Raw genomic sequence first — 24,756 nt, 5'->3', positions numbered from 1 at the left:
TCCAAAAACTTATGAATGAATTCCTTGAATGCTGCGACAACCACCCTTGAGAAAATCACAGGAGAATTTTTTAGTCTGAAAGGCATGATTGTGTATTGGAACGACCCCCATTCTGTAGTGAAGGTAGTCTTGCTTCTATCCTCCAGCACAATCTCAGTTTGGTGGTATCCCAAGAATCCATCCATAAATTAATAAGTTTCTGGTCGCCAACATTCTTGAGAACTTCATCTATAAACGGCATAGGGAATGGATCACGGAAACATGCATCATTTAACTTCCGCAGATCTATGCAGATCTTGATAATCAACTTTCGTTTTCTTCTCTTGGACCACCATAGGAGTGACTCACTCGGATTCTTCTACGGGTTCAATTATTCTGGTAGTGAGCATTTTATCGAGTTCCTCTTGAACTTTTTCCCTGTATTTGGGATTCAACCGATATGGGCGCTTCTTAACTAGCTTCACATAAGGTTTTGAATTGATCTTCATCATCCATAAATCTCCTACTATCCCCTTCAAGTCAGAGAACTTGGTTGGAAATAAATCTTGATATTCATGTAATAATTCAGCTACCTTATCTACTGTCTCTTCATCCCAATAATCGCCAATGTTCACAAATTTCGGTTTTGCTTCTGAACCAATGTTTACCTACTTTGTGTGCATTGGCTGTGAAATATCAGGGGTCTCAACAGTAGGTCCACCAACTTCATGTTGTCCCTCTGATTCAAGGATATTAATATTCCGCAGATCCTCATCAGCTTCTTCCATTGTAACATTATAACATTCTAAAGCATGTTGTAGCTGCATACTCCAATCAGGTTGTACCCACGTGATAGGTTTGATGGGTGTTCAAAAGATTGCTGCTTTAATTACCTAAAGCACTTCATCAATGCATGCGAATCCATCTTAAAAAACTGAACGTTAGCAAGAAACTTTCTTTCATCTCATCCCAATTAGCGGTCCTGTGTCACAACTCGGTCTCTAAATACTAGTTCTTTGGGATAACATCCAAGGTATGAATAAAGACATGCACCCAGTCAAGCTGAGGTATCTCGCCCCACACCTTAGTCCACCGCGCCAGATGTTAATGCAGATCATCCTTTCCCGTGTATTTTTCAGTGAGTCGGGTGTTCGCGTAGCCAAATATTAATCGCATCATTCTACGATATTCCTTCCAGTCAGCAAAATTATCCCTGTATGTACCCCACCATCTTGCAGGTGTAGCTCTTAATGCTAGATATAAGGCCTAGAACCGATGTTCCTCTAGTACATCCCTTTCAAAATGGTCAAGAAATATATTGACATCACCCAAGCCATCATAATAGGGTAACTTACGTACCTTAGTAGATACACAGCGTAGCGATTTTGTAAGCCGATTACATCTCAATGTAGAGACCTCATGCAACCAATTCTACCAGTTTTCTAACTCTTCGTCTGAATCTGATTGGAAGGAACTGTCCTTCTCCCAGTTGATCCTTCCATCCGCAGTGGGATTGATCCAATCTTCATTTCACGTAGTTAACTTATAGATGTGCTCAATGTCATCATCTTCATAATAGTCACAGTTTGGTTATGTGTATCACGTATCTTCAGCCGGATCCAGCGGGACAATTACTTGAAGTTCATTCTTTTCAAATAGCATGATTCGCTTCTTTAATTTAATGATCGCATTCATGTCAAAGGCCCAATCAATCCCGAGCAACACTGGGTATGGGTTACTATCATCAACGATCTCAATAACTTCGAAATTAGCCACTACTCTTGCTCCTTCAATATCTACAATTACTCCATGCAGGCGCCCCATTGGAATTACCTTTTACTGATTCGCCATGCACAACTGAATTGGCAAACATTGAAACTTAGGCTTTCCCATACGTTCCCAAGTCTGCTTCAACAGTATGTTAGCATTGGAACCCAAGTCTAGAATTCCCTGATCCATTTTGAAATCACTGATCTGCACAGTCAGCCGCATCTCCCTACCGATTCTCTTCTTGCTTTGGTTCACCTTATTGACCATGGTTGTCCTTGTAACGAATTATCCTTGCTAGCATAGTTATCTATTAGTTCTTGTAGTCCTTCTACTGCCTTCTGATCCCGTAGTAACTTCATGCAGGTCTATAGAAATGATTTCAACACTGTGGGATCTGAATCTTGTGTTGCAATAACATCTTCATATTTATCCTTTTGCGAGACTATCAACATCTGGTTTTAAGACTTAGAAGCACCTGGACTCATAAAATTCTTTCTTGCCTCCATGAATGTCTCTTTTTCTTTATGTAAATCAAACCCAACATTCTTTTAACCGACTTTGCGGAACCATGAATCTGATTCTGGCTACTTTCCTTCAACCTTGTCTTCACCAGTGGCTACACCACTTCACGTGACTATGTTGACAATGGGATCATCTTTGCATGACTTGGATCTCATCATTTGAATATTTTGTGTCGGCTCTTGGTTCTTCTTCTCATGCATCTTCGTTATTAATATTGAGCAATCTTCTATAACATGATCAAATTGATGACAGTACTGACACGAAGGGTGTGTTGGATTCTGACAGTCACGCACAAAGTGTCCTGGTTCTCTGCAGTTGTAACAAATAATCTAGCCCCGACCTCTCTAGCTCCTTCTTGTCCTCTTCCCCATCCTTGGAATCCTCGGTGAGCAATAGGTGAGCCTTAATCTTTTTGCACACGGTTTTCAACCTGCATTCTATACAACAGAGTTATGTCCATCATTAGTTCATAGCTTCGACAATTCCTCTCATCATCAACAAATGATTTACAAAAGTTACAAAAGAGTTGCTTTGGAGACTGTATAAACTTCTGTAATAGGGAGTAATTATCTGTGGAATGTTGTCTCGATACTTGGCAGATACTACACCAGGTACTTGCACCAGTGCTTGATCCAGCGGAAGATTCTAGCTTTAGCTGGTTAGGACCTCCTGCAGCTATATAATCTCGAAATATATGGCATTGATCCTTGTGATGACCTTCGACCTTGCATTTTTTGCACCAAACTTTAGAATGCGGCTCTGACTTAACCTCCTTTCCCTTATTCAAATCCTGCAACTCCATATGCAGGCTTGCTAGCTGCACCTGGATCTATTGAACTCCTACATTTGTATCCTGGATTGGTGAGGCTTCTAACTTCATTGTGATTTCCAACGCTTCGGCCTGCAACCCAATCTTATGCTGAGATAACGATAATCTTAAGTGAGGTAATAATGAAGCTATATACCAGTCCTTGTGTTTTTCATCTGAAATTTGAAGGTTGGCTTAACTCAGTAAGCATTTCAGTCCCTGACCTATATCCCACGCTGACTCATTAAGCCTCTTCTTGATCTCCTTGATTTCAGTCACACACTGAGCCTTTGACTTCAGCTTCGTAAATTTCGCATTCAACACATCCCTTGTGTTAGCTAATGAAGCAACCAGATGAGTTGTGATGTATATGATGTACCAAGTAAGCGTTATGCCTTGTAGTGTTGTAACTAGTTGTGCTTTCTTCATATCATCATCGTTGATCTGCTATAATTCCACACAACCTCTGCGACGAACCATAATTGTGCGGGGTCCTCTGCTCCCTGATCCTAGAATATAGGCATTTTCACTATATTTTCCATACTGAATAACGGAGGTGGAGTTGTAGGTGTAGGTGTATGAGGCAGAGGCGAAGGTGGAGGTAGAGTGGTTGGATGTTGAATTCCATAATTACCCTGATCTATGGTCTGCACCGTACCTCTGGGCATACTAGGGCTACTTCGTTCTTCTTCACTTTCAGACTCTCCCAATAAGGGACTGTATTCACTTCCGACAAATTTGTCTAGATCTACTCTGAATCGCTTTCCACTTCACGTAGATCTAGTCAGACCCCTCTTAAACATTAAGGTAAAGGCATAATCCCCTTTTCACATAAAATAATTTTAATCCAGGTTTTTAGCTATTTCAGGTACTTACCTCTCGGACCTTTGAAGAATCGTCGTTTAGCTTCGCTATAAGACACAGATGTATCTATTGCAAATTCAATGATGAAACTGCCCAAAATACTATCAATCCAGTAATCAACAACCCTCGCAACCTTATAATCAGATCTTTCAAGACGTTTGACTAATTATGGAGTCCACACAATAGGATCATCGTGCTTCTAAGTAGGTTAGCTATCTACTAATTTAGACAACGACTTGTATAATTCGCAAGGGAACGATGAAAAAAAGACTTGGTGTACTTCTGTTTAGAGATACCTTTGTAACCACTTCTCTTTTGACAAGCACAGATTCCTATTCTCCTGAGTTGCAAACTTGTGCAACTTCTGATCCATCCACTTCTCGATTTCCTTCTTAGTTGGTATCCACTTATGCCACATCACACATCCCTCAGATAGATCTCGATCCCGGCAATAGAACCATTTGCTGGCTTGAGGGGGCTTGGACCCAGGTTCAAAGTTAGCTTCTCCAACCAACAAAACTCTACACTACCGGCCCTTTCGACAATAACCTACATAGCGTAGTCTGTAGTCTCACCCGAGGTAGTATTGGGGGATGCTAGAACCAGGCTTCTGCATCTAGAAGGCTATGTGATGTGGTTAAGGCATTTTTCTGTAGCTTTAGATCTGATCTGACCTTCGCGAACCCTTATTCATGAACTTAAGTGATTTTCAGTTAAAGAGAGTTATAAACTTCACGTAAACATCTAATCGTGCATAAAATAACATATAATAATAGATCTAAATCTTCACGGAGTACTTAAGATACACTACAAATAAATGTCATTCGATTGTGCGTAAATACAAAAAATACAAAAGTGCATAAAAGTAGACACAAAATTGCTTAAAATATCTTTTATTACTTCAGATCTTTCTTATACAAACTTTCCAGACCCTGTGCACACAACTACAGGGGCCTGCGTTCTCAGCTGCAAGAGCCTTCCCCTTCACCTAAATACAGAAAGATCTACAATGACAGACTTAGAAAAATCTCATCCATGAATTACTTGATTCCCTTAGACTCGCTAAGACACCTTTTTATACTCTTTTCTATTACAATACCATGGTTCGCAAACCATGGGTGGATCTCAAAACAATACCAAAATATAAGGGGTTTTGACCTTCCTAAAACCCCTTGACTCCTATTTGACCTACGATACTCGCACTTCGCTCCTCAAAATGCGGAGACTTACAATATTTAACAAAATTGACCTAGGGGACCCCATCCCAACAAAGTCTTTGTGGCTTCCTTGTAATACCGTTTCTGATGGTTAGGGTCAGATGAGCACTTTGGGGAAGTCAGTCTTATAATCTTGGGTTGTTTAGTGGCTCCTATGTTAGCTCCAATATTTTTGCCTCCGTGGGTGACTATATTTACATTTGAGAGGGGAGTTGTCTCTAGCAACCTCAGTTCCACATTGATTAAGTTTTCCCCTCATTAGCGGTTTCCTTCCTCCCATCTAACAATCAGCTATGGATAGTCCTTTGTTGCATGTGTGTTGACCCTGCACTGAGAGCACCATGGTCTTCTAGGTAGTGGGAAATCTCATGCAACATTCCCTTCTTGATCACAGTTATAACAACGAACCGAGCCTCTGCCTCTTGTCCTACCTCCCCTTGTTCCTCCTCGTCCTCCTCCTCGAGGAGTATCATTGATTCGGAAGGTTGATCGATCCAACCGGTTAGATAGGGCATCTAATGCAGGGTCAACACACATGCAACAGAGGACAAAGCAAAAAAAAAATGAAAACTGTGGAATATCCGAGTGCAGATTCTAAAAAACCTAACCACAAAAATCTACAATCCATTAATATGATAAGTTGTTGAAGCACAGAATTCACAAAAGGTGTTGTTTGGAACATTGGACTATTTTTGTAGTATTGGACAAAGACGAGGGGGATGCCCATATCTTATGCATATCTCGTATTACTCAATTTGTGTTGAATTCTACTAATTCTGGAACACATGAAATTGGGTGTGCCTATGTACAATCCTTGCGTCCCTATCCGTGCAACTTTTGTAGCGGGTGTAGATCCAGGTGGTCCCAATGGTGTAGGTGTAGTGTTTGGGCCCCACAACCTTGGGAATTCTGTAGTAACATGACCTTCCACTAAACAATTAATACACCATACATTCAGTCGCGCCAGTTGCAGATCCCTCAACTTCTATGTCAGGTTTAAAATTTGATGTTGTAGACATAATATGGACGGATCATGAAGTGTTTCTCCCCCTCGATACTCATTTGGATACCCCCCATAGCTTCAATCCAAGTTGCTTGTTCCAAAGCGCCTTGCAATGTATCAATTTTCTATTGAGTCATTGGTGTTCCGGTAAGGGGTAATAATGCTTTAATGAACCAATCCCACTGATGATTTGGGTCTATTGGGTAGCTCAATTTACCAATCACATCTTTGACTCTCTGCATCAGCTCCCATGGGGTTTCTCCTTCCCACTGTTTTATCTCCCATAGTTCGGACAACCCCTGCTGATTAGTCTAAGGAAGCTTAAATTCCTACACAAATTCCCTCTTAACATCATCTATAGTTGGATTTTGGTGTAGTTCTGACCACTTTATGAACCATCTCAATGCTCTTTCTCTGAGAGTGGTTTGGAATTCAATTAACTTTACATCATTCGGTGTCTGGCGGGCCCTCCAAATGGCTTCACACATATACCAATGCTGCTCTACATCATTGTTCCCTTTACCAGAGAACTCAAGATACCTGGTGAATGATCCTACCATATTTTACTGAACTTGTGGAAGGAGTACAAATCCCCACAACCTAGGCCGCAATGATCCTTGCAAGTTCGTACCACTATTACTAGTTCCACCGCTACTAGCACTAGCTTTGTAATTTACATGCACATTGTGAACTCCTATAATTTTGATTAACTTAGATAAAAACTTATTAGGATTATGATAGAGTACCAGGGGAAGGTTGGGCGAGATACTACATGAGATTTGGGAAGGAAAATCGTTAATTCCGTTGGACATATCATTTTCAACATAGAGTCTCCTTATAGAAAAGTGCATGTCATCATCTAGGCCTTCCTCAGAGCCTAGGTGGCCCATTCCATCCGACTTTTCCATTTCTATTGGCAGGGGTGGGTCCTTGTCACCTTCTGGACCCATAGTCGTTGCAGTCGTCTATTCTCTTCCTACTAGACCAACTTCCACACTTTCTTCCTCTTTCGGATCTCTTCACACTGCTCTTGCTTGGTGTAAACTTTTATGCCACCTCTTAATTGCCTGTAGAACCCTCTCTAGCCATTTCTCAACTATCCACGCTCTCATTTGCACCCTTAGATCCCTGGCCTTTCGAAAGTCATTTGTATCCATTCTTGTGACATTCTCATAGTTCCCCGCTTGGTAGCATCCCTCCCTTTAGGTCCTTCCCCCAATACTAGGCGTTTAAGCTACCATGTTCGAGTTCTAGAACACCAACAAGTTTTTTTCCACCATTAAAACCTTAATTCACAAAGGGATCTCCTTCAGTAGTTTCCCTCGCAATCCCGACCTGAACACAACTTCTACTTTAGAAAAAGACTGATGACTCTCTGCTATGAACTCGATAATGTATCCCTCGATCGTGGTCTGCACGCAAAAATCCACAACTCGCGTCAGATCTGTGTCAAGGCTATGTAGCTCGATAAGATATTCTTGAGTCCAGATGCGTCGAGATAGTTTTGTCCACTAGTCTTTCCTTTTGCTTGCAATCTCCGCAACTAGTAGTAAAACTCCTCTTAAAACTTGCACCAAAAGATCTCATATTGATTGCTAGCCAGTTCTGAGTATAGGATCTCTTCCTTCAACTTCACTACACCTCGTTGGTGGAGTTGGGCTTATTGAGAGACAAATCGATCCACTTGCTCATGCCACCAGTCTTGCAACTCCTTCTTAAAGATCCTCGATACAATATTCCAAACCCCTTTCTGAAATTTCAGGGTCTCGACAATGGAGCCATTTGTTGGTGCAAAAATAGTAACATGGTTGAGACCCCAGATTCAGGCACAGGGGCCAATAAAGCTCCATTGTAGTCTAACACAACGTTGACATTTTCACCTTACCCAAAATGGGTAAGGAGTCTCACCTGAAGCATGCCACGAACATAGTTAGATGGGGATCGAGATCCAGTATCGGAAGGAATCACATCAGAGAGACAAGAATCAAAGAAAACTAAATCATACCACATAGAAGCCTGATCACAACAAGTCATGCATACTCATAAAGGAAAAAATACTTAGATAAACACATATAAAAAATTTAAAGAATCAAATAATCATTCAACTAACACACAATTGTCCCAATAAGTATTCTTCATCATTAATCTATGCAACAACATCATTACATCGGGCTCGAGAGCCTCTTTTCCATAGTACAGACTCACAAGACAGATCAATACATAATCATACAAAATAGCAGACAAAGAGCAGCTCTACTATCTCCACAACAATATTCCAATATTCTCCCTCTCTCTCTGCCTTCTCACTCGTCCTTCCTTATCTTTACACGCCAGCCTGGACTGCTAGTTCTTTTTTGGGGCCTACGCCTTATTCCTTGCTTGACTGCACCTATTGCTCGACTGTCATTGTTCTTTTCCCGCTCGGTTGTGGCTACTTTTTTTTGCTGTTCCTCCGCAACTGCGAGTCCTTAGTGAGTTCCTTCCTCTTTCCCGACTGTCTCTCCCACAACTTTCTAGCGACTATCTCCGCCACTTGTCATCGACCTTCTAACTTATCACCCAAACTCCTTAGTTCCTAAAAACCGAAGGCCCCAACAAAAATTTACATGACAAAATCAAACCTACCAATGTTACATTGTTATTTTGTTTAATTAGACTAGTTTTGTGATATGCAGAGAAAAGAGAAAGGTTGTCGGGGAAGTGCAACAGAAATGCTGTGTGGGGAAATTGGGAACAAATATGTGGAAGTAATTTTTAAATATTAATTTAATATGAAATATGAGAAAATGAACACAAATAGAACAAATATAGTTAAAGACAATGATAACTTTGTTAAGAGGCGAGTTTCTGTTCGATTTATTCTCATTTGATTATTATTACATTATACAGCTCTGTGCTTTTATGTACTATGTGATATGTAATGTTGTATAGAGAAAGACATACAAAAATCTATACAAACATACGAAACATACGAAACAATGTTTATGTTCTCTACCCTACACAACCATTCTTCCACACAAAAAAGACACTTCACTTAATATTGCAAAAACTTGCGAATAAAAGCACCATTGTTCCACTCATGACAAGCAATAACAAACATAAAGTTTTCAATAGCCCTTTGAAAGACTTACCACTCTACAACTTGCCCCGTCTCCTTCGAATTTGCTATTAGTATTAATTAATTGTGCATATACATATTAATTAATTAATTATGTTTCCAGAAAATTGAAAAAAGTCTCGCCACTCCAGAACTTGCCCCGTCTCCTTTGAACAATATCCAACTGCTTTGCATATATTAAACAAAACAAACAACTATATTAAGGATCCATATAATATTTAAGCACCCCACACAATGTATCAATGTTGTTTTGCACCTCTGCACAATAATATAAGCATATTAATGTAAGTCATAATATGTTCTAATTTAAAACGTGATATTCTTTGAGTACTTCATTTTGCTAAGTAAATTTGTCCTACAGTGTTAAATTAGCCTTATGCGGAATGCAGAGGAAGAAAACTTGACTTGATATAGTCCCTGCTCTCGCACTTCCCGCACACTCTTTCTATCGCACTTCCCACACATCCTTTCTCCGCACAACAAAATAATAGCAATTAGCCTCCCTGCTGCTTTCGCAAGGGACTTGCAACACCGTCAATTCTGGGATCTTTGGACTCTTTAAGCACTCCGCACAATGTATCAACCTTACTTGTTTTGCACCTTCGCACCATAATATACACACATTAATATAAGTCATAATATGATCTTTAATTTAAAACATGATATTCTGTGAGCATTTCCTCTTGCTAAGCAAATTTCTCCTATAGTGTTAAATTAGCCTTATGTAGAACGCAGAGGAAGAAAACTTGACTCGATGTAGTCTTTGCTCCCTCACTTTTCACATTTCACAGACTCCATGTAGTCTTTGCTCCCTCACTTTTCGCACACCATTTCTCCACACAACAAAGTAATATCAATTAGCCCCCATTCCTGAGCTTAAGTAAGAGACCTACAACATCACTAGTTTTGGTATATTTAGACAAAATAATAACAATGTCAAAACACTCAATATAACCACTCACAAAATTAGTCATTTATTATTATTTTAAAATGAACAAAATAATCTCAACCGATTTCAATATTAAACAGATTTTAACCATTTATAAGAAATATTTCAGCGTAAATCACATGCAGAGAAAGCAGTTGTCTATAACGCGACTTTTTGAAAGTCTTTCCGGCCGGTTTTTCCGGTCGAAATCCGGCAGGAATTTATTGGAATCGCAAGTTTGATAGCTAGTTTCTGCACAATGAAAGCGTCCCAGGGGTTTTCGAGGGTGCTGAATCCAAATATGCAGTTAAAAAACCATTTTAACTGCAACAAATCAAGATTTAACCTCAATTTCTTCCGCTGGATTCCGTCACCGGAATCTCCAAAAAGTCGCATTATAGACAAGTCCGCAGAGAAAATCTATCGACACGTTTCGAACCAACTAGTGTGGTTCATTGTCAGAACAAGTTGAAGAAACAGATCTAGCCTAGCATGTTAATTAGTGTGAGCAGAGCCTCCAACGGCTATGGATCACAGAAGCCTCAATTCTATCAGATTTAACCACATAAAAAGAGTAATAATAATCTACTTTTTAAAATTACAACGAAGTATGAAACCCCTTATTTGTAAAATAAAATATTTGCCTTGCTCTATCCGTTTTGAAAACATGGTTTGAAAAAAAAGGGATTATCATTATTTCATTATTATTTTTTAAATGCAATTATTTCTAATACAAAATTAACCCTGGAAAATGGAAAGACGGTCGGTCATTACGATGGCAGAGAAATATCCAGGTGGATTGACCAGGAAATCAGGGGAAAATCATGCTCCCAGATAAAACCAAAGTCGTGGATGCTCTGGCCACGATTTGGGAACGACAACTCTACCACATCATATATAAACCCAGATAAAAGTCGTGGATGCTCTGGCCGCTATTTGGGAGCGACAACTCTACTACATCATCTCTAAAAGGACACCCTAAAAATTATAGATATATATTGTCTCTGTCTGTTCGTTGCAGTGAAGGGGAAGATGGGTTCCGAGGCTAACAAATTCGTCCTTATGATATGCGGAGATTACATGGAGGATTATGAGGTAAAATTACCACATTTTCAATGAATTCCGGCCTTCATTCATGTCGAAGAATGGAAATTGATGTGAAATTGACCGTTTGTGACTGTGGGAGCAGGTAATGGTACCATTTCAGGCATTGCAGGCCTACGGAATAAAGGTAGATGCAGTGTGTCCTGGGAAGAAGGCAGGCGACAAATGCGCTACGGCTGTCCACGATTTCTTGGGCCATCAGGTTTTTTTTTTTTTTTTGTTACTGGTTCAATCCCTCTAAACTTTTTCACTTTGCAATCGTCTTTTCGAGCTTCTGTCTTCTTGATAGGTAGGTTACCAGGTATTGATTATTTGAGCGTTCTCTACGTTATTAACCTGACAACCCGTTCAATTCATGGTAAAGTGTGTTAGAGGCATAGTTAATACTGGATGGGGGACCTTCCTAGGAAATCCGAATCCTAATCCTAGATACTGGGTGCAAGTTTTTAGAGATAACAATTAATGTTGTCTGATTTATATCGCGGAGTTTAATCCCATTTTATTGAACATGGCCGGATTGATGGATGCTAGGTGGACCATTCAACTGCCTTATTGAGTGATGCGAAGTAGACTATTCAAACTTATAAGAATTTAGTCATTATATCTATGTCATGAATAGAAATTTAGTCATTATATCCATATGTAATCTCCCATATATACTGATTTACTTATTCCTCACATCTCCCCAATTTCTCCCTGATATATCATTTCCTATACAAGTGATTCTCTTATCAAGTATGAAGGATTGCCCACCTGATAAGGAAATTGTGTCTTGAATGAGAATATCCTGTTAAACAGACATTCACACCAAAAGTTAGCAAACTGACTCTGAGAATGACTTGGTGAGGCTAAAGATTTATAGTTAACTTAGACTTGGTGAGCTTGGCCATTGTGATTATCCGAGTCAGTCTAACTAGCATTTGATTTTTGAATTTAAGTAATACTCACAAGTCAAAATTAAAAGTACAACTCGTGGTGGAGAGCTAGGAGAGCTAACTCCACTCAGTTTCCTCAATAAATAGTCAAACTTAGGAGTAGACTCGTACTCAGAATAGTCTGGTAACACTGATTCACACAGATGGGGAATGGAAAGATGAACTCGATATTGAAATAATTGAAGGTCAAGATGTCTTTATAAATCAATGTCGCAAAATTTTAATACAGCTATAGCTGTCAAGGGACTTCAAAAAAAAATCCAGAGAAATTAAAAAAAAAGTCACCACACAATAGAAAAGGGCAAAAAATCACTGCATAATAAGAAATCCTTTTCCTTTTGAATCGCAGGTTAATCAACAACTCTGGTAACGATGCTTTAGATATGAATATTTGAATATTTCTTAAAATCTACATACCAATTTTGTAGGCATTCTGTGGAAAGTTCTGAACATTTTGATCTGAATAATAAAGATGAAACTCCAAAATACAGGTGATATTGAGATGCATGTATTGTAACCTTTGGGACAAATCGGTTGCAAGATACTTATGAAGCAACTGCAGATGGGATGTGATATAACCTATTAGCTGTCATAGCAAAATAGCATCTAGAAGAGGATGCAGAGCACTTGATACAGATAGCAATTTTTTCTAATGACGAGTCACTTAGAGATGAGGAAGATATTTGAGAAAGTTATAGATAATATTACCTTGCAAACAGTGATACAAGAAAACATTTAAGGTGGCTAAAGATTAGCTTCCCATCAGCAGTGAGCAGTAAGCAACATTATTGATGGGTTTCTTAATTACCTTCCTAATTTCTTAGAAAGATAGTTAGAGAGACTATGCATTTAATTATTAATCTGGGGCTCATATGGAACTTGCGAGTTACCATGGGTTGTACATGCAGATCACACCTTTTACTTTCATTGATTTGTTTTTCAGTTGTAGTATCAATGATTACTTTTGCAGGGAGAGTATTGACAGTTCACAAGTTTTTGTGAGGTTCTACCAACTTTGGAAATGAAATGAAATCATTACATCCAACACATTGATTCAACAACATAAAGGAATGCAACCCAAGATGAAATGTGAGCATTCAAAACAAATTAAAAAATACTGAAATTCAACAGGAATAATCAACTGCATAAATAAATAAACACAATCTCGCATGAGTAATCTAATTTCATGAACAAATTGAATCATATAACAAAAAACTACTTACGGAAATAGATAAAAGAAATCTTACATGAATAGATAATTAAATTACACAACCATAAATTAGAAAAACTATCTAAACTACACAACACTCTGTTTTAGTGGAGTAGGCCCTGCCTCTATAGAATAGAGTGCTGATATTATTCTATATCAACACTTGCTACATCTACAACATAAATTATTCAAATTAATTAAGCTAATTAAAATAAATCATTCTACTATACATATGCAAAATAAATAAATTAAATTAATTCGTTAAATCACACACTACGGAAATTATAAAACTACAATTAGAATAAAAGCTCAATCATTATAAATCATTCCATTATCACTCGGAAATGTGCTCTAAGAATCCTCCTCAAACAATGGAAAGAATTCTTTTTTAATGCTTAAATTTGATGGAAACTAGAAATAACAATTATTTAAGTAAACCCACCTATGAATTTAATAAATCCATAGTGCTCACAACAATTTCCTAAATAACGAATAGTTTCCAGGATCTTTGCTAATGCTTAGCAATTAATGAATAACTCCAAGATCTTTTGCTAAAAATTAGCGAATAATAAATAACTCCAAGATTTTTTTGCTAACAATTAGCAAATAACTTCAAGATCTTTTGCCCAAGATTCTTGGTTAACCACTCAAATTAATATTTTGTCTTGGAATTGCAAATTTATCTCCACATCTTTGATTTACTTGAATTAACATTATTGTTACGTGGATCCATAATTGTCACGTAAAGTAGTGAAAAATATATAACAACATGGCTCATGGTTTCGATGGCTCACAGTTTTGGTGTTGACTCACAATTTTGATCGCTCACAATCCAGTGTTGGTTCATAGTTCTAGTGTTGTAGCTTTTGCATGGTTGTTGCAACTATTGTGAGGTAATGACTGTCGCAACAACTATGTAATAATGATTGTTTTGCAGCAATGGTGTCACAACAACTGCAAATGAGTGTTGCAGTAGCTAGAACCAAAACATCCCCTGTGACAATATCACAACTTGCACAACAACCTATCCGACACATGGTTTTTGTGAATTAGCTCAAAGATAAATGCAGACATGAACTTTTTTTAATATATAATCATAAATTCATGCAAAATGCTAAAAAAATGTAATGGAAACACATTAAGTCTAAATCCTGCACAATAATCAATTGATACAAGGTCTTGGTAGGTGGAAAGGTGTTAAAAGCAGGGAAAAGTTTGTACAAAAAGATGCCATTTTTGGAGTCCGTCAATCATGTTACTAGATTTGGAGAAGTTACTTTAATAGCTCTTTCTAGACAACGTAAAATTGGGTTAGAGAGATACTAATAAGACATTATGTAGGATAGAGTTTTTTGATTTAAATCAGGCTTCATGAGGTGTGCATGCTACCATCATATGTAACTTATGCCACAAAGATTGTTGAAGCCAATAATTAGTTTGCGATCCATTGGTACAAATTTGTTAGCCTATAGAGGGTTGATGTTTGAGTAACCAACCAAACAATTTGATGCTAGTCACAAAGGTTGTTTAGGATAACAAATAGTTTGTCATCAATTGAGAGCCCATATATATATATATATATATAGTGTCTTTTCATCAATAGACATGTCTTATTGAAAAGACATGTCTTTTTTTTCATTATTAATTAATAGTTGATTATTTATATTTATATATTATATTATATTATATATAAATATATATTGTTGTACATAATATAATATATATTATACATTGTCGTCCAGAAGGGAATACCTTTCGCTGCTATATAAAACATCAACACTCTCGTAGTGAGGAAGGTATTCTTTGATGATGTTCTCTAGTAGTCCCAATCACACCCAATCACCTCACATGGTGTGGGCAGGACTACCGCCATAGTCTCAAGACTACGCTGCAAGTACCTATGATGTTTCTCTTCTAGTAGTCCCAATCACACCCAATCACTTCACATGTTGTGGGCAGGACTACCGCCATAGTCTCAAGACTACGCTGTGAGTACCTATGATGTTTCTCCTCTCCTACTAGTCCCAATCACACCTAGCCACTTCCCATGGTGTAGGCAAGACTTGTACCAGGTTACTCATTACTCCCTTTGTCAGTGCACATGATTGATCTTGGAAACCCTTAGCTAGAGGGAGAGCATTTGCCCGCTGTAGGAGAAACATCACAACTCCCTCTCAACGAGGGTGGACATTCCACATCATGCCAAGCTTGTCTGAAAAGTATTCAAACTTCACTTTAGACAAAGGCTTGGTGAGAATGTCTGTTGTCTGCTCATCTGTGGATATGTACCAAAGTTCCACTGCTCCTCTTTGTACCATGTCTTAGATGAAATGGTATTTGATCTCTATATGCTTTGACTTGTCGTGAAAGACTGGATTCTTTGAAAGCTTCACACAACTTTGATTATCATAGTATATCAAAGTTGGCTCTAACTCTAGATCAAATAACCCTGCAAGCAATTTCTGAAGCCACACTGCTTCATGGCTTGCATCACTAGTTGCCATATATTCCGCCTTTGTTATACTGAGTGCCATTGACAATTGTTTTTTGCTAAACCATGAGCTCATACATGATCCCAAATTGAAGCAACAACTTGATGTGCTTTTCCTGTCTATTACACTCCCTGCCTAGTCAGAATCTGTATAAACTTGCAACTTTACTTCATTGTCTGAGGCATAAGTCCATATCCAACCACACCATGCAGGTGCCTCGATACATGCTTTGCTGCTACCAAATGTACATGTCTAGGCTCAACCATGTATTGACTCAATGTGTTCACTACAAAGCATATGTTTGGCCTAGTATTAATCAGGTACATTAGGGATTTGATCAACTGTCTGTACATCGTGGGTTCAACCAAATTTGAAGAAGAATCACTCAAGAACTTCATATTTGTAACCATAGGTGTGGCCATGGACTTGCAGTCATCTCAAATCTCTACAAGATCTCAATTGTATACTTTCCTTGGCTAAGGAAGATCTCATATGGTCTTTTACACACTTCTAATCCTATGAAATATTACATTAAACCCAGATCCTTCAATTCGAACTTTGAAGTGAGCTCCCTTTTGCACCCATCTATGAGCTTCTCATCCCTTGTAAGAAACATGTCATCTACATGTAGTACCAATATCAAGGGGCAACCATCTTCAACCTTGTAGTAAAGGTTGGGATTTGCATTACTCTTGGTAAACCCCAAGCTCATAAAATAACTGTCTATTCTGGCATACCATACCTTGGGTGCCTGCTTAAGCCTGTACAAAGCTTTCTTCAATTTACAAACATGGGACTCCTTCCCATGGATCACAAAACCTTGTGGATGCTTTATGTGCACTTCTTCTTCAATTACACCATTCAGGAAGACAGTCTTTAAGTTTACATCCATTTGGTGCAATTTCCAACCCATAATAGAAGCATAGATCTAATAGAAGTGTACTTGGCTATTGGGGAAAATGTTTCATTATAATCTTTTCCCTCTTTTTGGGAGAATCCTCTAGCCACAAATCTAGCCTTGTACTTTTCTATGCTGCCATCTGTAGCATGCTTGATCTTGTAAATCCATTTTGAAGTCACCATTGACTTCCCTTCTGGTCTTGAAACCACGTCCCACACATCATTTTTCATGATGGATTGGTACTCTTCCATCATAGCATCCTTCCACACTTGTTGTTTTGCGGCTTCCTCATAAGTGGAAGGTTCTGAATCAATGATCTTACTCATTAGCGCCACATAGCTAGAAAACTTGTGTGGTCTCTTGCTCTCTTTGAAGGAGCCTCTGGGAGCTGCATGTTTTTCTGCTTCCTGCAATGTGTTCTGGAGCCATACTAGTCTCTTCTTGATGACTATAACCTCTTTGGGTGGATCTACTGTATCTCTGGCTCTACTGTCTCATCTTGATCTTCTGGGATATGTTCTTCTAGAGTAGAGTCAATCATCATTGTATCCTTGGGAGCCTCTTGCTCCTCTCTGTCCTTGTCCATGTGAGACTCTCTAGATTTCTTGAAAGTTGCTTCTTCATCAAAGGTGACATCTTTGCTAATCTCAATCTTTCTCTGTCCATAGATGTATATTTTATAAGCCTTTGAAGTCTCACTATATCCAACAAAGGTGCCCTTCTTTCCTGAAGGCTCTAGCTTCATTCTCTTTTCCTTGGGAACATGTATGTACACTGGACAACCAAATATCCTCAAGTGGTTGACTTCTGGTTTCTTCCCGGTGAATACTTCTTTTGGTGTCTTGTTCCCTAATATCTTATGAGGACTTATGTTCTGAACATATACAATTGTTCTGGATGCTTCTGCCCATAGATACATGGGTAAGTTCTGGTCATGGATCATTGCTTTAGCTGCTTCTACAATTGATCTGTTCTTTCTCTCTGCAACCCCATTTTGTTTGGGGTTGTAAGGAGTTGTTAGCTCCTCTTAATCCCCACTTCTCTACAAAAGTATTTGAACTTATTTGGGGTTTATTCACCTCCATTATTTGTCCTCAAGACTTTAATCTTTCTTCCCGAGAGATTTTCTACTAAAAACTTGAATTCTTGAAACTTATTGAATCTTCATCTTTTGCTTTCAAGAAACAGATCCATATTTTGCATGAGAAATCATCAATAAAAGCAACATAATATAAAAAGTTGCTTAGAGATGGTATAGTGATTTGTCCGCATACATCTGAATGTATAATGTCCAAGATCCCCTTGGATCTATGGTCACTACTTTGAAAACTTCCCTTGGCATTCTTGCCAAGACTACCTTTGCATAATCCATCATGCTCCACCTGCATATCTGATACACGTGTGACCATTTTGCTCAAAAACTGGCAAGGCTCTGTAGTTGAGGTGAGCAAGTCTTTGGTGCCATAGCTCAATGGAGCTAATACTATTATGTACAAGAGCTTGTGCTAGGTGTCCCTTTAATTTGTACCAGTGTTGTTAAAATCGCGATAAAATCGCGATTTTATCGTAAAAGCGCGATTTTTTCATTTAGCCGATTCAAATCGCGATTTTTATACATAAAAATCGCCACTTTTTTTTATAACGATTTTTATCGAAAAAATCGGAAAAAAGCGGGAAAAAATCGTTAAAATCGGGAAAAAATCGTTAAAATCGGGAAAAAATCGGAAAAAAGCGGGAAAAAATCGTTTGGCACAAAAATATTCATTTTTTTTCAATTTTTTTCAATTTTAAAAAAAAAATGAATATTTTTGTGCCAAACGATTTTTTCCCGCTTTTTTCCGATTTTTTCCCGATTTTAACGATTTTTTCCGCTTTTTTCCCGGCGCCGATTAAATCCCGATCGCGATGTGTGCAACACTGATTTGTACAATCCTCCCTCTCAGACATAAATCACATCGACTAAAGCTGCACTTGAGCCCTTAAGCCATCAACAAAAGCTATTCTAAAGCCTCAATCTTCGAAAGTATAGATAGAGAGAAGATTCTTCTTTAAATCTTGTACAAGCAATACATCTTTTATTGAAATGGAGTCACCTGTGTTGAGAAATGTAACTAGTTTTGGTCTTCGTAATTGTTGTACTCATTTCAATATGTATCCTACTTAACAAACAAGAAAAGAAAAGAAAAAAGTTATTATTATTAAAGCATGGGTTTCATGCTCATTATTGATGGTCTTCTAGGTAAAAGCATGTTCTTCGTGCTTCTAGGGTTTGTTAGGTCTTCGGATTTATTGTCATGAGTCAAAGGAGTTAACATCATGTTTATAAGACTCTTCTGGGATAAATATCTTTGTAAAAAGAATTATTTTTGAGTCTAGAAAGTCCTGGAAGCTCCAAAAAGTACAAGTCGGCCTAAAGGAGCGAATTCAATCCCTTGAGAAGGCTATATAAGGAAGTAGTTCGACTTCATTTGGACATCATCACTCACAAGTTCGATCTATCAAGAAAGGGTTAGATCTATAGCTAGGAAGTAAGAAGAAGAAGAGCAGAGGTCTAGGATAAGGAAGAAGTACAAAATATCTTGTTTTTGGGCTCTATCTTTCTCACATGTGCAAATATATAGGGTTTTTGGTGCTATAGAAGGAGGCCGAAGTTGTAGGTCCAAGTTGCAGTAAGATGAAGTGCAAAATCTTGTAGTTGGAAGGGAAAAAACCCTATATTGACCTCGTTGACCTTGGTAGAGTTGTCTTGCTCTAGGAAGGTCATAGGAGGAAGCTGGATTAGGGTTTCCAGAGAAGCTGCAAGGCCAAAATTCAGAGTCGAAGTTGTAGGGCGAGTTGCAGTACTGAAGATGATAGATCAAAGTTGCAGTAGTGAAGCGATTGATGTAGTATCAAGGAAGGAATTGAAGAAGGGCTGACTTGGTACTAGGAGAAGGACTGGTCTAGGGTTTGGGTCTTTGTATCTCATTTGAAGTAGATTCTAAGAAGAGAAGATTTTTCAGGTTTTCCCCTTGGAGGGGTTTTTCCCTTAGCTGAGAGCCTAATATATGTGTCCTCTATTGTTGTAGTTTATGTTCTTGATATTTGTTTGATGAAAGATCTAACTAAAATAACACAAGAAAGCTAATAAGTTCACAAGCAAATATTAAGGTTAAGGAAAATAAGATTAATAACTGCCACTATTCATTTTTCCAACATGGTATCAGAGCTAAGGTGAGCAAGGAAGGCAATTGGAAGGACACTAGAAAGAGTTACTTGTCAAAGGGAAGGGAAAAAGAAACTCTCAAGAAAAGACTGAAGAAGAAGATTTCAAGAAGGATTGAAGACTCATTGATAAAAAATCGAGAAGTAGGGTTTCTATATTGAAAGAGATCAAGTCTACATCAAACTTGCATCAAAAGAAGATCTGAAAGGAAGAGTGTTGATCTCTCTCTGAAAGAAGATCTATTTGGAAGGCCTCTTTAAAGAAGGCATCAAGGATCTTGGACGCTGGTTTTTTTGAAGACTCTTCAAGAATCTTGAAGGCATCAAAGAAGGTTGAAGACATCATAAAGGAAAATTATGATCTCAAGTAACATATTGTTACATCATGCCTGAATCTTCAAGTCTTTTGGGTTCTTTCTGCAAAGAGAGCAACAAGCTCATTGGGATATCAAATTACCTAGCATGGAAGAAAAGAATTGACTTGATACTCACAAAACAAGAAGTAATGGAATATGTTACTGGGGAAATTACTGAACCCGAGAAGGATAAGACATAAGAACTAGCGAAGTACAAGAAAGGGGAAGTAAGGGCTCAAAGGATCATAGTTGAATCAATTAAGGATTCTCTTGTTCCATTTGTTGCAAATTTGAAGGTTTCCAAGCGCATGTATGACAAGCTAGTGAATTTGTATTCAGTGAGTACAATAGGACAAAAGATGTTGTTGAGGAACAAGTTGTATAGAATGAAGAAATCAAAAGATGAGGATGCAAGATCCTTTCTCATGAGTATCTCTCAAGTAAGAGACCATCTGCAAGGACTTGGGGAACAAATCACTGATTCTGAAGTAACCATCTCTGTAGTAAATGTATTGCCACCAGAATGGAGCAACTTTGCAACAAGCATCTACACCAAGAAGGATTCAACTCCCTTTGATGAGTTGTGGGTACAGTGCATAATGGAAGAATCAAGGATCAAGGTCAAGGATGATATTGGATTAGATGAGCAATCTCAAGCTTTTCTAGCCCGAGTCAAGAAACTGAAGAAGGGAAAGTTTGGTAAGTCCAAAAGGAAAGACAAGTCCAAAGTGCAATGTTTTGGATGTAATGAATTTGGACACTGTAAGAGGGATTGTCCAAACAAGCATAACAACAAGAGAAAGGAAAGGAGTGAAGCTCATGTAGTCGAGGCAGTGGGAGAACCTGAGAAGAAGGAAATGGAAGAAGTGAAGGATCTTTACTACTAAAGAAAGTTCACTGACTATCAAGTTCTTTATGAAGACTAATCTTTCTTTTAGGATAGTATGTTTTGCATGGCATCATAGAAAGAAGCATATGATAGTAGCATGTCTAGAATTTACATGATTAAGTTTCTTTGTAGAGATCATTTAGATAGATGGATAGATAGGCCATTTTGCATATTGATCATCCAGATATTATCTAACATTGTGTTAGAGGTTGTCATCCTGGTTAGTTGATGTTGGAAATGTTGAGAAATCTAGGGCATCAAGTATTAGGTGATTTCTCTTGATTAGTAACTGCTTGTGAGGCTTTTTACTTCTTTAGATTAGGATCTTCTTTACTTAGATTATTAGTGTTCTTCTTCATCAGATAGTTACCAATGCATGAACATAAATAGACAAGAGACACAGAATGTAGGCTATCAGCCAGGGCTAAAACCTCTCACTCTTTGAGAGGAAAACCCACACAAATTCTTCTTATAGAGATTCCAATTGATGAATACCAAGACCAAGACCGTTGACCTCTTTGCCACTCCAAGACCAAGACACTAGTTGTCTTGAATCTCAACTTTCTGCTCTTTTCTTTGTCTTGACTTCTCTTCCACTTCGACCTTCTTAGCACCGAGATATCATCATCACTGAGACTTTGTCATTGACATGACAACGAGAGATCCTTATTGTAGTTGCACCGAAACATAGATATAGTGACAACATTAAAACAAACTGTGGTCATTGAGATCTATTCAAACACATTGAGATGGTCATCAAAACTGTAATGGCAACGAACTGTTATGGCATCGAGACTGTAAGAGATCTGAATTGAATCATAGCACAAAACTTGTTGTCTATTATAGCATTGCATTGTAGCTTCTACTAAACGGTGGTCTCCATTATAGCACTGATTTGTAGCTTCTATATACCCTCGTCCGAACTGTGTTTCTCCAAATTTCTCCTTGCTGTACAGAGACATAGTTACTCCCTTGATTGTGAGATAGCACCAAGCTTATCTTTGCAATTCTGTACCCTTGACCAAGCTCCTTCATCGAACTTGCCTTTGCACTCCTATCTGAACTTACCACTGTAATTGTCCACTCGAAATTTCAGAGAGATACCCGAACTTCACTGTGGAAATGTGAAGACTTCATCCACATATATATAGTAGTTGTCCCATACAAATAAGCCAACATGAGAGTTCGAACAAGTGTGTCTCCATATTAGGTGAGTCGACATGAGAGCTCGAACAGGTGTGTCTACATATTAGGTGAGCTGACATGAGTTTCTTACTTCATCTTGAAGCCGACTTGCAGAGGAGTAACATGTGCTTGTCTTGGAGGGCTATTAGACAATCTTATAGACTTAAATACATTTGTAACATGCCCAAGAAGGGTTCTTCATACATTACATTGACTCTTTTTGACAAATCCTAAAGTCACAATGGGAGCCATTAAAAAATAAAATCTCTTGCTCATGAAACCCATGAAGCAAGCATTACAATAATAATTTTATTTCTCTTCTTTACATCATTTTCAAAAATCATAATTACATGTCATTATGAACACCGAACCTAGTTACACTTTTCAATAGGAAAATCAACACAGTTATATTAGGGTTTGATTCTCCTTTCTTGATAATTACTTTTGAGTGTGTTGGCTTCTTTTATTTCTTTATTATCTTATCTTTCATCAAGCAATTACAATATTATGTGTGTATGAATATCACAAAACAAGAGACACAAGATGTAGGCACTATGCCAGGGCAAAACCCCCTTCGAGGGGAAAACCCAATCAAGAAATTCTTCCTTTCAATAGTATTCTTTGAGACTTTTCACCCTAGACAAAGACCAAACCTTCCCTCCCCATCAACTCAACCTCCCAGATCTTTGACCTCCTTTCCAGCAACTTCGACTAGGTAGAAGCTTCCAACATCAGGCAACTTCCAGCATCAGTGAAACTTGGAAGACTTTGATCTCCCAAACTAGGGCACGAAACAGAGAGAGAGAGGCACCAAAAGTTTGATTTTCTTCTTCTCCTTAGACTTCCCCAAACTCGCACTTCCTTCAGCTTCCTTAGACCCACTTCGTCCTACTTCGCACTTCTCCAGCTACTCTTGAGATATCGAACTAGCTTGAGTTGTGATGCTCCAAATGACTTTGACTTGCTTGTATTTATAGGCTCCATGTGAGGTCGAATAAGTGTCCTTAGGCCGACTTGATCTCTTCTAGGCCGACTTGGTGTGGAGGATACATAAATTATATTTGACTCAATAGTAAACCTTTTTACATGATTCAAAAGCCCAAGAAGGGTCTCTTTGAATGTACAATGACTCTATAAACTCAATATTAATCCTAGGAGTCCACAATGGGGACTTTGACTAATATAATGATGACCCAAGCATGAAACCCATGCTTTAATAAGTCATTGTTACAATAATAAAATCATTTTTTTTATTCTTTTGACAAGTACATTTCATGATGACTCAAATACATTAAATGAAGACCGAACCTAGTTACAATTTCCAATAGTTGAATCATCATGATTCGGAAAGACCATAATTTGGAAGGTCTTTGGGGAAAGCATCATGACAAGGTTAGTAGACATTCCATGTAATGTGGAATCAATACTGGTAAAGGAATGAAAGAATGCAATGGGTCAGGACACATGCCCTTTGTGAGATATATGGATAGCTAGATAATTGAATATAGGAATGCATGATGGACATACAATTTGGATAAGATTCATGTGTAGAATCTTGTGGAAAGAAAGTTGGTCATAAAATATGCTTAGAAATATGGATATATGATGGTTGAAAAGAATAAGATTTGACTTACTTAAAGATTTAAGACTTTCTCTAGAATATATATAATAATTATTAACATCTAGTATAGTCTCTAGAAGAAAAAGTTGTAACTTGGTAATCAAGTTCGATCCTTGGTCACTTTGATGCATGAAGGAAGATTCATATGGAGATGGACCATGAGGATATTGATGAATCAAGAAGGTCATCATGATGAGGTAAGTCTGATTTTCATTATTGTTGGTTATCCGGTTAACATATTATTGCTACCTGGAAGAATGTGGCAAGAATATATGATGGTAGTTGAGGCAAGTTCCACTGTATGGATGAAGGATATTGAGGGAAGCTCGATATTTGGTACTTGACAACTGTGAAGTCAAGATATGAACATCTTGGGATTAAAAGGTAGCGGTGTGAGAAGATAACCTGGAGGTCAAAGGAGGACTTTTTAGAAAAAACTATGATCAACTTGAAGATTGGTAAGGCTCAATGTAACACCTTCATATAAGAAAGTGCTGAGCAAGGAGATTGGCTTGGAACCTGCCATAAGATTAAAGAGAGAAGGTGGCTCCATGATACCTTGAAAGAAAGAAAACTCGATGATGCAGAGGAACAAGGGGGCTAGGAAACTATGAAGGATTGGTAGCTGATACTCTTATGAAGACAAGTTG

The 24,756-nt window shown here is 38.1% G+C and overlaps 1 protein-coding gene across 1 annotated transcript in view; it reads left to right on the top strand.

The window, feature by feature from the left end:
* Nucleotides 1-10,958: 10,958 nt before the first annotated feature.
* Nucleotides 10,959-24,756, top strand: part of DJ1D (Class I glutamine amidotransferase-like superfamily protein) — a 31,420-nt gene continuing 17,622 nt past the window's right edge. The window contains exons 1-2 of the mRNA XM_089377660.1: nt 10,959-11,304; nt 11,399-11,515. Of these exons, the coding sequence (XP_089233786.1) occupies nt 11,242-11,304; nt 11,399-11,515 (180 nt within the window). The 5' untranslated portion in view covers nt 10,959-11,241. The remainder of the gene's footprint in view (nt 11,305-11,398; nt 11,516-24,756) is intronic.

Source organism: Pinus tabuliformis, chromosome J (assembly GCF_031772625.1).
Source record: "Pinus tabuliformis cultivar Carrire ecotype Pingquan chromosome J, CPIR1, whole genome shotgun sequence".
Lineage (NCBI taxonomy): Eukaryota > Viridiplantae > Streptophyta > Pinopsida > Pinales > Pinaceae > Pinus > Pinus tabuliformis.
The sequence above is the reverse complement of the archived record's forward strand: the minus strand, read 5'-3'. Positions and strand labels throughout refer to the sequence as shown.